At 36.3% G+C, this 13,250-nt stretch overlaps 1 protein-coding gene and 1 pseudogene across 1 annotated transcript in view; one reads left to right on the top strand and one right to left on the bottom strand.

The window, feature by feature from the left end:
• Window positions 1-13,250, top strand: part of ADAM7 (ADAM metallopeptidase domain 7) — a 43,786-nt gene that overhangs the window by 15,341 nt on the left and 15,195 nt on the right. Inside the window, exons 9-15 of the mRNA XM_015593273.1 lie at window positions 3,387-3,556; window positions 6,081-6,165; window positions 7,589-7,719; window positions 9,387-9,561; window positions 11,105-11,194; window positions 12,184-12,379; window positions 12,781-12,883. Of these exons, the coding sequence (XP_015448759.1) occupies window positions 3,387-3,556; window positions 6,081-6,165; window positions 7,589-7,719; window positions 9,387-9,561; window positions 11,105-11,194; window positions 12,184-12,379; window positions 12,781-12,883 (950 nt within the window). The remainder of the gene's footprint in view (window positions 1-3,386; window positions 3,557-6,080; window positions 6,166-7,588; window positions 7,720-9,386; window positions 9,562-11,104; window positions 11,195-12,183; window positions 12,380-12,780; window positions 12,884-13,250) is intronic.
• LOC112483970 lies at window positions 3,670-3,788 on the bottom strand (annotated as a pseudogene).

Raw genomic sequence — 13,250 nt, forward strand, 5'->3', positions numbered from 1 at the left:
TAGTCCCCCTAGGTCACTGGTTACCAGTTGAAGGACATTTGATCTGTTTCTAGTTTTTTACTAAAATGAATATAATTTCTTTGAACATTTGCATACAGATGTACATGCACAGATAGATTTTTATGTTTATTTTTGTAAACAACTAAGTGGGAATGCTGGCTTAAATGGCGATTGCTCTTTAGCTCATCCTCACAACTTTTTATGTTTTATTTTTAATTTTTATTCAATTCAAAAATATTTTAATACCCCTTATGACTTCTTCTTTGATTCAGTGCTTACATATGTGTATATTTTAATTTCCAAATGTTTAAGAATTCTTAAATATATCTTTACGTTAGGATTCTGCCTACCGCATCCACATTTTCCACTGGCACTTTATCATATTAATAATTATTATTTACATTTCCTATCAGATAATTTCACCATTTAGATTTTCTCTGAGTCTAGTTTTGTTGACTCATCTGTCAAACAGTGGGTTGTTTTTCTTTGCTCTTTTGTGTGCTCTTAAATATTTTATTGGATACTGGACATTATGTGTAAGATAGTAGGGACAGGAGAAATAGAACTTAGGCCTGGAAATGTACATTTTTCTTGCTAGGCCATTAACATATGGGATTGAATCAATCTTGTCAAAAATTGAACTGGTTCAGGGTTTTGTTGTTGATATTGTTGCTTAAGTAGAATACAATCATTTTGTGGTTATTTTGAAATAAGACATATAAAATTTTTAGTAAAGTACATGGTAGTATTGTATGGTATAAATTATTGTTGCTTATAATAGATTCCGTTAGTGTTATTTAGAGTGGGTCCTGGATTGTTGGGGTGATCACTCCTGCCTCTGCCTCAACCTCAGGCCTTTATCAAGAGCCAGTGCTCAGAGAAGGCCTCCCTTCACTTACTTATCTCTTCTTCAGTGGTAATCTGTTCTTGTTCGTCACTCAGTGGTGACTGGCCTAGTTATGGGACCTGGAGTGTTTTCTGTTACGCTGATCTGCCCTTGGTATTAGGAAAGCCCTGCCCATGGGCTTTGGGTATATATTTCTTAATGCTCATGTTCCTCTTTCATGGATAGGGGACCTCAAATGATCTGGCCTCAGGACAGTTTCCTTTCCTGCTTCTCCTCTTCTTTTATCCACAATAGGTCTTCATTTCAGTTTTGGGGATGTGGAAAAAAAAAAGTTGACTAAAGTTCATACAGCAGCTTAGGGCTTCAGGAGAGAAGAGTCGGGTAGGTTTTAAGATATTTTCAAGGCAGCAGTCGCTCCCCTCCTTCAGGCCTGTAGCACCCAGGAGGATATCTTCAGTACCCCACTCTGCCCCCATCACTTCTGTAGGCATCCAGAAAAGGCCCATGGAGAAGGAAGAGTCTGCACATAGGTGTGATTACTTCTGTCTATGTCTCCCAGAGGGTCCTATACTTTCATTCTAGCTCACACTTGCCCTTTATCGATTTCTTAAAAATGTTTGGTGAATTCTTACCTGCTTGTACGGTGCTCAGCATCTCATTTTCTCATACTCTGTCACCAGGAGAAGACTTTCTTTCCTTAGATTTCAGGCTACTTGTTTGCCGGTTACCTCAGTTCTCTTATGCTTTCAAGAAGAGCTATGATTTTGTAGATTCTCTGGCTTTTGTGTGTGTGTGTCATGGTAGAAGCAACATTGTTTTCAATTTTATACATCTTAGCTAGAGGCAGAACTCCTCTGAACTTTGAATCTATGTCTATGGAACTTAAAACTCATCACCAAGACTTTTTCTAAAAGGCAGAAACAACGTGGAGTGGAATGATTATACCTCATGGTCATCTCTGCTTTCCCCTATTTCTTATGTCTTTATCACTACTCTAACATTGATCCAAATATAGAGATCAATTTCTTTCCTTGGGTTTTCATCTGCAAAGTAAGCATAAATACAAAATTGTTGCACTTTGCTGAACTTTTATTAAAGATTTTTAGTTGAGGTAGGGACGTCATACTACAAACAATTTAAAGTAACATTGTCCACAAATCCTTGACCCTTTCCGTCATATCACTCCTTACTGGCCCTTTAACCTCCACAGAGCCCATGGGGGAAGAGTCTGAGGGGACTGACAGGAAGCAATCTCTGCTCTGGCCTGGATCCAGCTGGGTCTAGCTAGAGAGTCTGGCAGCAACCACCTCACAAATAGTCTGTCCTCCACAATAAAACATGGCTTTATTGTACAGGATGCTTTCTCACTGGAAGAAAATACATTCATAGTATGACAAATATTGTTTTCATTTGCACTTGCAACCTAAAGACCCGTATGAATATAGAGAGTCCAAAGCGCTCAGGTTAAAAAAAATTCTTGCTCTGTGGGACCTGACTCATGAAGTTTATTCCACCATAAGATTAGGCCAAAGAGAATGGGCATCACAGCCTCCAGTATGTATCTGAGATCATGATTTGACTAAAGGCCTTCATGAGAGTTTGTAAGAAATTTAATTCTCATGGTTATGAAATGAACTTGTCGGGTTATGTTGGCACATGGAATTCAATATATTCATAATACACAGGTTAAGAAAATTGGAAAATCAACACAAGGTTATTGTTTTAGCAATGATATATTAAACTTCTTAATAACCACTTATATTCTTTATTAATATTACATTAGTGACCTTTCCATTTCTATTCTTAACACAATGTTCATAGTTTGCCATTCATTCTTTCTTCCAACCTGGCTAATATGGCATATAAAATTGATATAGCACATAGTTCTTTGTCTCAAAATCCTCATAGTATTTGTTTAAACTCCATCTTCTTTCATCCTGGCATCAACGTATCTATCAACTAGGTGTATACAAAAGCAGATAGGTATTAGGGTGAGAAAGCTTATAAGCTATAACTATGTCTGCCTGCTTTGAGCAATTCTCAATAAGATTTCTTAGATAACAAAGTAGTTCCAAAAATCAAACGTGAGGAACAAACATGGCAGCTAACTATCGGTTTTTGAAAATCAGTATCTGCCACGGAACCAACTCATGACCTAAAAGTAGAGATGAATAAAGAACATTAATTCCACTGTGTGCTACTGTTAGTAAAATCATGTTTTCAGATCACTTATAATCTCAGAGCTTTACTAAATTATTTATTCTAACACATCCTGAGCCCAGTGCCTATAAGCCTTCTGATAGTTGAAGAGGAATCCGATATTTTTGGTCTAGTTTCTTGGTTGACCATGGCCCTTCACCCAGTGTCCTGGGCACCTCACCCCACATTAGGTTTCAATACAACTGTTTGAGGCCTGCACTTTTTGCTTATTTACATTACTCATTAAAATTACTTTTTTAAAAAAAATGTGAAAGAATGTAGTAATGCTAAGGATACTTCTGCAACTTGACTTTGTGAAAAATTATTTCTTTTTGAACAGATTTATAAAACCTTGGACATTCATGTTACATTGGTTGGCCTTGAAATGTGGACAAATGGAGATAAAATAGAAATAGATTCCAATATAGAAACTACTTTATTGCGTTTTTCAGCTTGGCAAGAAACAATCCTTAGAAAAAGGAAGAATTTTGATCATGCTTTGTTGCTCAGGTATGTAACTGCTCTATTTTCCTGCATAACTTAGGTGGATTATTAAAAAAGAAAACAAAACAAATGAACACCAACCAAAATACTTTTAAAAACAACTGACTTTTTTTTTTTTATGCCTATAGCACCTGGTCTTCCTAGGTGGTCTCCCATCCAACTAGTAACCAGGCCCAACCCTGCTTAGCTTCCAAGATCAGCTGGGATTGGGCATGTTCAGGGTAGCATGGCCATAGACAGAAAGAAGCAATTGACTTTTGAATAGTACTCGGGGACAAAACGTTATCTGACTATACAGAAAGTTTCCGTATGAACTTTCAAATAATCTTCCTTTCTAATTGTGATTAATACCTAAAAGGAAAAATCTGACATATTCATATTACTGGACAAGATTGACATTGGTAAGCATAGCACATTTAGAATCCACTTAATATACTTATCGGCTTCTGACACTGTCTCCCCTCAGCCTTCCACACCATGACATTCTGACTCCACCAAAACCTACCTTTCTGGGCAAGCATCTCATTCTCTGAACACGTTCCCTCAGCAAAGTGTGTCCATCCAGTGACCAATAGCAGAGACGAGCATCTTCTCTACCATTAAAAATGACAGATAACGAATCTCATCAATTAAGCCTGCCACAGCTTTAATATTCCTAAGAAAGTGTTTGGATTTATCTAGAATACTAGGTCATTAATTTCTGAAAAGGAGGGGGCATTTTTATCATTTTTGTTATTCAAAATACCTAGCACACATTCCTCGTCTATAGAAGAATAACAAATAATTGTGGAGTCAAACTGACTTCAACCTTGTATTTCACATAGTCCTGTTATTGTAAGGAATATTAAATTATGGAAGAACAGGTTTGGAGCAATGGAGTCTTCTGGCATCTCTCCCAATGCCCTTAAAATGACTATATAAGATAGATACCCACTTGACCTACTTCATTTACCTATAACACCAGTGTTTCTCCTAAGGTCTACAAACAGCCTGCAAATGTGTTTTCTATCACTATCTAAATGTTAACTTTCAGTCTCAAATCAGAACTGTGAAGCTTCACTTGTAGTGAGAGGTCGGGTCCAGCCCTCTGGCTGATTGATGAGAGTGACCTAGAACTCCAAAGTAATATCATTTTGATTTTCATGTCCAGGATGGCCTGTAGCACATATATTTTCAGGGGAAACATGTACTCGGCTTGGTCTTGGATATGCGTGCACTGGTAGGCCCCCAAATTTGGGAGAGTTAAGTAAAATAACACCATAACCTTCGTAGTGAGCAAGATCAGCCCCTTTGTGTATTCCTTGGACATGTGTTTTAAAATACTTAATAAATTAATCAGAAAGTATTTAAATAGGTGTAAGTGGAAAACCTTTTACTTCCATGACTGTCTCTTACTCTGAGCAGTAAGTCTCTCATCAATAGCATGTCTACAAGTAGAAGAGGGGTGGGGGAGGGGGAGGAAGTGCTACTAAATGTCTAGCTGGGTGTTATATTTGGGATTTCTCAGGTATTGGGTTTCAGGTATGCCGTCCTTTCTATATTCACGTAGATCTAGAAGTGATGAAACTCAATATGTAGCATTATCATGGTGTGACTTTTGGTTTTAAGAGACTATGAGCGAAGTCACGATTCAGACTGTGCTTTCTCTGGTGCTTCAACTTCATAGATGTTATTCTCTCAAGATCTTCAGAGTCTAGGAAGACCAGAATTCTAAGTTCCTCCAATATGTACAGTCAAATACTGAGACTTCAAAATGTAAGATGGGACCATTTCAATGGTAAAGAAAGAAACAGAACATATCTTTTGATCAAAAAAGTTAAAAACTGAAAGGGGTCATCTAGCTTGACAACTTTTATTGCATTTGAATCCTCTCTATTAGACTCCAAGTGTGGCCCTCCAGACCAAAATAGTTCTCTTTAAAGTGTTCCAACTCTAAATGTCCTTCTCAAAAGCATATCAAATTTGGATCCCTTTAATATACGCATCTACATCATTCTTTCTTAGTACTCTGGGAATTGTCCTGTTTTCACATGATAACTCTTTTAAATGTTTGATTGTAACTATCAAATTCTCTATGCATATCTATGGCTTATTAAACATTTTTAAAAATTTGCAACCACAGCTAATTAATTATGGTGTTGAGTCCATTTACTATGTTGCTTTTTCTTCTCTGAACATTTTTAATTATTTCTTTTTTTTTAGTCTTTTATGCAGTTTTACTCAAAGCTGAGTGTAGGGTAAACTAAAGTCAAGTAAAATGGAACTCTAACCTTATTTTTTTTTTTTGGAAAGTATTTGTTTTTATGATTTCATCTTAAGATTGCATTGACTTTCTCAATGCCTCTAATAAACCATAGGTTTAAAATGAGCTTAATTTCAACTGACATCATCCTCAAATCCAGAGCTCCAGAAAAAAACGAAAGAGACTTTCATGTGCAAAAGAACTAGCATTGTGGGGATTCATCACAATTCATTCGATGTGTTAATTTAACTGGCTCAGACTGAAGAGTGTATTTCATCTTGTTTATAGTGGGAAGTGGCTCTACACGAATGCTCAAGGAACTTCTTATCCAGAGGGCATGTGCCTACCCTATTATTCCTCTAGTGTTGTTAAGGTGAGTTATGTTTTTTATATGTTACATTACTTAATCAAAAAGTTTGAATTAAGTTTCTGTAATTTTCTGTGTCCTATTGAAAGGAACTATGTATGCGTTTGGTCATATATTCCCACAAAAATATTTCATTATGAAACTATCATATTTCCTTTATTAAATGAGAAAAATATATATTTTATAAAAGCTATAAATGAATAATGAATGTAAATGAGTGCTCAGACTTTAACAGAACATCATACACAGATCAATGTACAAATATTAGAAAAGCTCTTTTGTATATTAAATATAGTTATATGTAAGGATGTGTAAAGTCCATAAAATGTGGCTGATTTAGCAAGTGAGGATAATTGTACTTGTGCTGAAAAGAAAGTACAGAAACCATTTAAAATATCATATCAGGGCGGACCTACAATTTGTTTTCCAAAAGCATAAGATGTTTAAATGCTGACTCCCTTTGTTTATTTAATCCTTTCCCAAGCCACTAAGCTTCTAGTAAATACTGTTCAAGCAAAAGAAATTTTTAAAAACATCAAGATTTAGATTTGTTTCCTTTAGTTTCTCTGCCTAGTTGTCGCTATGTTCAGTCCAGTGTTGTTAAGACCTTGAAATTAAAAGCTAGTATTTACTAAAATAACTTCGCGACCTATTTATTATGTGATTTTTGTATGATTATGCTTTGCCTATGGCATTTTAATAACAAATTTTGCATAAAGAATTAATCTAATCTAATATAGGCTGTCAGCTCTCCAATTATGATATTATAACCCATCCAGGACACAATTTAAACTTAAAATGAGCAAGATGAAATTACTGAATTAGGGGTGTTTTACTTTTACAGTAATCTGATATGCCACCCCTTTTGGAAATTAATATTTTTCATTAACATAAAGATTAAAATATTAAATAGAGCTACCAACAGAGGTAGCCATCAACTTTGCCTTGGATTCTGCATCTCTGACCTTCTGGTTTTCTGCGTAGTAGAAACTCCCTCATGACTGCATAGTGTTGCTGTGAGATGTGAGACTGTACACCGAAAGCGTGAACCTGGCGTATTTTTATTTTTATCCTCTTTGTATATCTAGTATATAGAAGACGACTGAGAATGTTTAGTAGGTAGGACATTCATTGATAATTTTTAGCTATTTATGAGAATAAGTATAAATCCAACAATGACTATCATCAAGTCACAAAAAAGAATTACAAAATGTTAGAGTTAGAGACATTCAAAAAGTCATTTGTCCAACCTCATTATATAATTAAGGCGCAGGAGAGGCCAATAACTAAGTCAGTAGCCTCTCAAATAAGTATCAGGTAACCAGCAGCTAGAACCAGTTCTCAACCACTGGTTCAGAGTACTGTGTACTACAATGTGCTATCTTATTGAAATTACTAATGCACATCTTTTTTTTTTTTTTTGCATCAGGATCTTTTACCTGATCTAAATATAGTTGCAAGCAGAATGGCACATCAGCTGGGGCATAGTCTTGGCATGCAGCATACTGATTACCCATGTACCTGTACTTTGGGAAGATGTGTGATGGATGGTAGTGGAAGGTGAGGCTCAAACAATATAAAGAATACATTTCAATATGTGAGGAGTGGCTTTGAATTAAAAATCCATATTGTATGGAAATATTGTGATTACATGGAATTTTTCCTACTATACCCCGGAAGGTCTATTTTAAAATCAAGCATGGTAAGGAGTTTTCCCTTTGGGGCTAAATCTTATCAGTTGTTAATGTCTCTCCTAATAATATAATGAGAGAAATTCTAAAACTCCATCTGAGCATACTGCAAAAGTACACAAAAATCAATTCATAATTATACCATGATGCCTAGGAGAGGAATATACTCTATATGCTTTGTTTTATCATCGTCACTCTAAGCTATAATTTCCTCCTTCAAATCTTTACTCAAATGTCATTCTCGGCAAAGTCTTCACCAGCCAGATGATCCAATTTTTCAGTCCTGTCCCCTCATACACATACCCTGGCATTACCCACCCCCTCTCTTTTTACCTTTTTCCCCTCCTTAGCACTAACCACTATCTAATAGAGTCTATGTTTTATGTATTTGGTTTATCTATTATTTCACTCCCTCACTAGAATATAGGCTTCTTGAGGTCAGAGGGTTTTTTCTGCTTTGTTCAGTTATATCACCACTGTCTAGAAATGCCCCAGACACATACTAGGTCCTCATTAATACAGAATGAGTGACTGTCCAATGTCCTTCCAGCATGTGAATCACCTGCCGTCAGGTCCTAAGCCTTGCCCATCTTTGAACTCTTTCACGGGGGTACACCCAGTCCATTGTATATGGAAAGAAAAGTGTTTGTTGATGATGATCAGTACTTCTGTATATTGATTAAATGAAGTAAAGTATCTAAAGCATCCAAGCACAGTGACTGGCATAGAGTAAGGACTTAGTAACTGATACCTAATTTTACATCATTAAATATATAGTAATAGTACTATTATTACATTAGTATTAATTGTTACATAGTAATAGTACTATTACTACATTAGTTATATTTTTTCGGGGTCCCACCATCACAATCTAATGTATTCAAGGCTCTAAAAGTCCATCTGCGTTTAATCATTACGTCGATAATAATGGCAAAAGAGTCAAAACAAAAGAAAAAAAAAGGAGGTGAAGTTCAGTTTTTCCAAACTTCATATTTCCTTTTAAAAGTACAGTATATTGCATTCCTAGGATGTGTAAGAAATTATTAAATAAATAGTTTGTTTCCATAAACATTTATAGAGAACTACTTTGTGCCAGGAGCTTTGTTAACTAGCGCTTATTTATTTTTTTTAAAGTTGAACATGATACAGTCCCTGCATTGAGATGTTTGTAATCTTGCTTATTATAAACAAGTATATAGATTAATTCAAAAGGAACAAATAAAAAGTGATACAGGAGCAGCAAACACAGACAATCAATCTAAACTGTGGGCTTCAGGAAGAATTCTCTGGAGGGTATACAGTCAGAGTATTTTCATTAAAATAGCATGTGTTGGCTGTGTTTCAGTGAAGCATTTTCTATAATGAAGAGCCCATTTACCACTCTGCTTGAGCAGTAAGGAAAGAGTAAAAAAAGTAAATGGACTTTTAGAGTCCAGCATTTATATTTGTTCTTTCTAAATTCTTTATAAAATTTTAACAGCTGTTCGGTATGCATCGATATGATTAATCTGTGTTTTTAATTCATCCTACTTCTAGCACCCCTGCACTAAAATTCAGTAAGTGCAACAGAATCCGGTACATGCAATTCCTGAAGGATTATAGGCCAACGTGCATGTTTAATGCTCCATTTTTTGATAAGTTCAGTGATTCCCCATACTGTGGAAACAAAAAGTTGGATGATGGAGAAGAATGTGATTGTGGCCCTGTTCAGGTATATACAAATGATGGCTTTAAATTACAAAGTTTATGCTCAGCTAGAACCTAAGTAGAGATGTAGCCATTAATCAACCATGAAATTCCTTTTAAAGCTTTAAAAGTGTGCTTTTTTTTTTTTTTTTTTTTTTAAATCATTTGGAAATGAGCTGTTGGTGCAGCCTTATTGCAGGCTTCTTACCAAGTCATAAAATGTGTATAGTGATCTTATAGGAGGTCCAAAGCATCACATTTCCTGGCTTATATGTTAACTGATTCTTCTTGTGAGAAGGGCCCATCAATGTCATTGTCTAATTTCTCATGCACAGTGGGAGCTGTTCTAAAAAATCCTTCACAGTCAGTCAATAGAATTTTACTCAGGAACTTATGAGGTGAGCCTATAGCCCAGTGGGACAGTTCATGTTATGAGAAAACTGTCTCAATTGAGTAAGAGTCTTCTAACCTTTCACATATTTATTGGAATCTCAGTCTCTGGAACATTTAGAATAAGCTTTTGAGGCAAATTTTAAAGTGATTCTTAATCTGCTTTTCTCCAACATAGAAGCTATTTCTTCAAGAGCTCATCACGTGAGTCCTGGAAAATTTCTTCTCAATTTAAATTTTATTTTCAAAAGTAATAAATGTTTATATAGAAAATACATAATACACAACATGGGGAGCAAGCTTCAAAATTAGGTTATTTTCAACTCCCATTGTTTAAAAGACATTCGGTGACTCTCCTTGGATATTTATCTGATCCAGCAGGTCTAGAGGGGGCCAAGGCCCTTCATTCTGACCGAACTGCAAGGTTATGCGATTGCCGGTCCAAGGACCACAGTTTTAGTATGTACTAGACACTACGCTATGCAAAACTCTCATAGGATGGCAATTAGAGACTCCATGATCAAAATGAGGGTGGTGACATGTGCAGAGGTTACAACATCTACTCTTCAACTGTTTCAAATTAAATGTGAATAGGCTTTGACTTTGGAAATTGATGCCTTTGCCCTATAGTTTTACTCTAACACTTGAAGTATCTTACATGACAGGATGCAAACAGGGTTTTTGCAGTTTTAATTTTGTGTTTGTGCAGATAGGGCCTAAATGTCTGTCCTGCTGTTATTACTGAATGATACATTAAAGAAACCAAAAGTCAGCCTGAGATACTTGGCATCTTGAGGAAAATGTAAAATCAGATCTTCAGAAGTTGCATTATCTTACACTAAACCTTTAGTATAGAGAAGCAGCAAAACCTTCCCAGAGAAAGGAGGTCATAGGTAGAATGGAAGGTCACAAACTTAGGACTTTGTATGCTGACAGTGAGAATTCCTTCGCTCTGGAGTACTGAACAGCCACACGGAAAGGAAACAAAGTAAAAATCCCACACACCAGTAGCAAGCAGTAGTCTTTATTTACATGTCATAGCCAGGGATTATGCAATTGTATTTAACTCTGAAAGACAAGCAATGTATTTAAATTACAGAAAAGCACAAACTAATTAACTCTTAACATGGGTTTAACTGCAAACCAATTTCTGATCTTTGATTTTTGGTTATTGCCAGGAGTGCAGTAATCCTTGTTGTGATGCGAAGAAGTGTGTGTTGAAGCCAGGATTTACTTGTGCAGAAGGAGGATGCTGTGAGTCTTGTCAGGTGAGATCTTTTGCTAGGATCAGGCTTCTCTGTTTTCAGTTTATTAAGTGTACATAGAACTGAAGAGTGGTCTGACCACTGAATGACCTTGTACCACTAATCCTAGACTGGGGCTAGGCTTGATTGTACACTTCTGAAGTGTCGCAGTTTCTAAGAACTGGACAGTGCTATGGTCTGGGGAGTGAAGAATTAAGTAAGCAGCACTTGGCCTTGTAGGAGTGGAGTTACATGACTAACATTATTCTCACTTCCTTGTAAATCATTACCAACCTATTCCACTTCAGCTTGGGTCGGGGTGGGGAATTGCCATCCCAACAAGAATGAACTAAAAGGAAAAACATTATCCTGGAACTGGAAAGTGATAGTGACTAGTATATGGAGATATATTCCTAGGAAAAGCGATCAGAAATTCAAATGGCTCTGTCCAAGCTTGATTGACATTTCTTTCAGCTCATTAGGGAAGTGTGTCTTACTCATCTAGAAACATTCCAGAACTCAGCACCATTACATTCATGCCGAATGGCTGAATGAGAGACCATTGTGATGCAGTGCCTTCCAGCAATGAGAGCCAGAGCATTTTCCTAGTTTATAAGGAGAAATCTGATTTCTTGGGAGTGGAGATACCTCTTTATAGGCAGGGGCTCCCAGCTGTGTGTGTGCTGTGGTAGTGGGGGGAAGTACTGGAGCGAGGAAGAAGGAAGACAAGATGAACAGAACACTTACTCATCTCTCTAATTTATGTTCGTTCCAACTCTCCCCAGTGCTGTTCTAAAAATAAATTTCAAACACACCATGTTGGCATTCCTTATATTAATAAAAACCAAGACATTTACAAATGATAATAATTCTCAGTGGAATGGAAAAAGAAGTTATGATCCATTTCTAAAACCTTTTTTAGGCGAATTAAATGGGTCAAACTTCCTCCTGCTTAACCTTCCTCCTACCTGCCTAAATGTGTCCAAGATTCAGTCTCTGTTTTTCTTCAATAGATGAAAAAAGCAGGATCCATATGCAGACCAGCAAAAGATGAATGTGATTTTCCTGAAGTGTGTACTGGCCACTCGTCTGGATGTCCCAAGGACCGATTCCAAGAAAATGGGTTCCCTTGCAAAAATGCAAAAGGCTACTGCTTCATGGGGAGATGTCCCACCCGGGATGACCAGTGCTCTGAATTGTTTGATAATGGTGAGAGACAACTACAATGAATGACTGATAAAACTAATAACCATTATTTCTCTGTTATTGTCCTGCGGGAATTTAAGGACAAGATTGGCGATAACGCCACTTGTAGCATTTTTCCAAGATATTACCTAGCATATCTCTGTATCTTACCTTTAATAGTAATTGATATTACCTCTAATATTAATTGATTAGCTCAGTATGTGAGTTAAGGCATGTTTATTACATTTTTTTATATCCATACTCCTTCTCAAGGTAATAGGACAGATTTTTAATTATTCATCTCATTCTACTTGACCACTACATAATACTGAAATTTCAATTACATTAGGAAAAGAAAGTATTTTATAATAAATAATATTCGTGCTTTCATCGTTTTACTTTTATTATAACATTTTGCATCCCAGGAGCTAAAGACAGTTCTGATATCTGCTACCTGATGAATAAAAAAGGAAACAGATTCGGATACTGCAAAAATAAGGAAAACCGATTAATTCCCTGTGAAAAGAAGTAAGTGCCTTGTAAAGAAAAGTAAGTGTCCTCTAAGGGTGTTTTGCAAAATCAGAACAGCTCCTGTTCTGGTAACTGCTAACCTCTTTTTACTGAGGAAACTAGGAAGAGAGGGAAGCAGGGAGGGAGAGAGCAGGCATCTCTGACAGTGTTAGCTATGGACAGCTATGGACTGTATTTATTAGCTGAAGGTCATGGAATATAAGGAGATAAGATGGAAAACATTTCAGATTCTTAGGAAAGAGAAGCAAGAGAAGAAGCTACAAAAAAAGAGAAAGGAGCACACAGGAGGAGGGGGGGAAATAAATAAGAAAGGAGAAAAGAGAAAGAGCGAAGGAGTGAAGGCACAAACAAAAAGAAAAAGGTC

The sequence above is a fragment of the Pteropus alecto genome, unplaced genomic scaffold (genome assembly GCF_000325575.1).
Source record: "Pteropus alecto unplaced genomic scaffold, ASM32557v1 scaffold166, whole genome shotgun sequence".
NCBI lineage: Eukaryota > Metazoa > Chordata > Mammalia > Chiroptera > Pteropodidae > Pteropus > Pteropus alecto.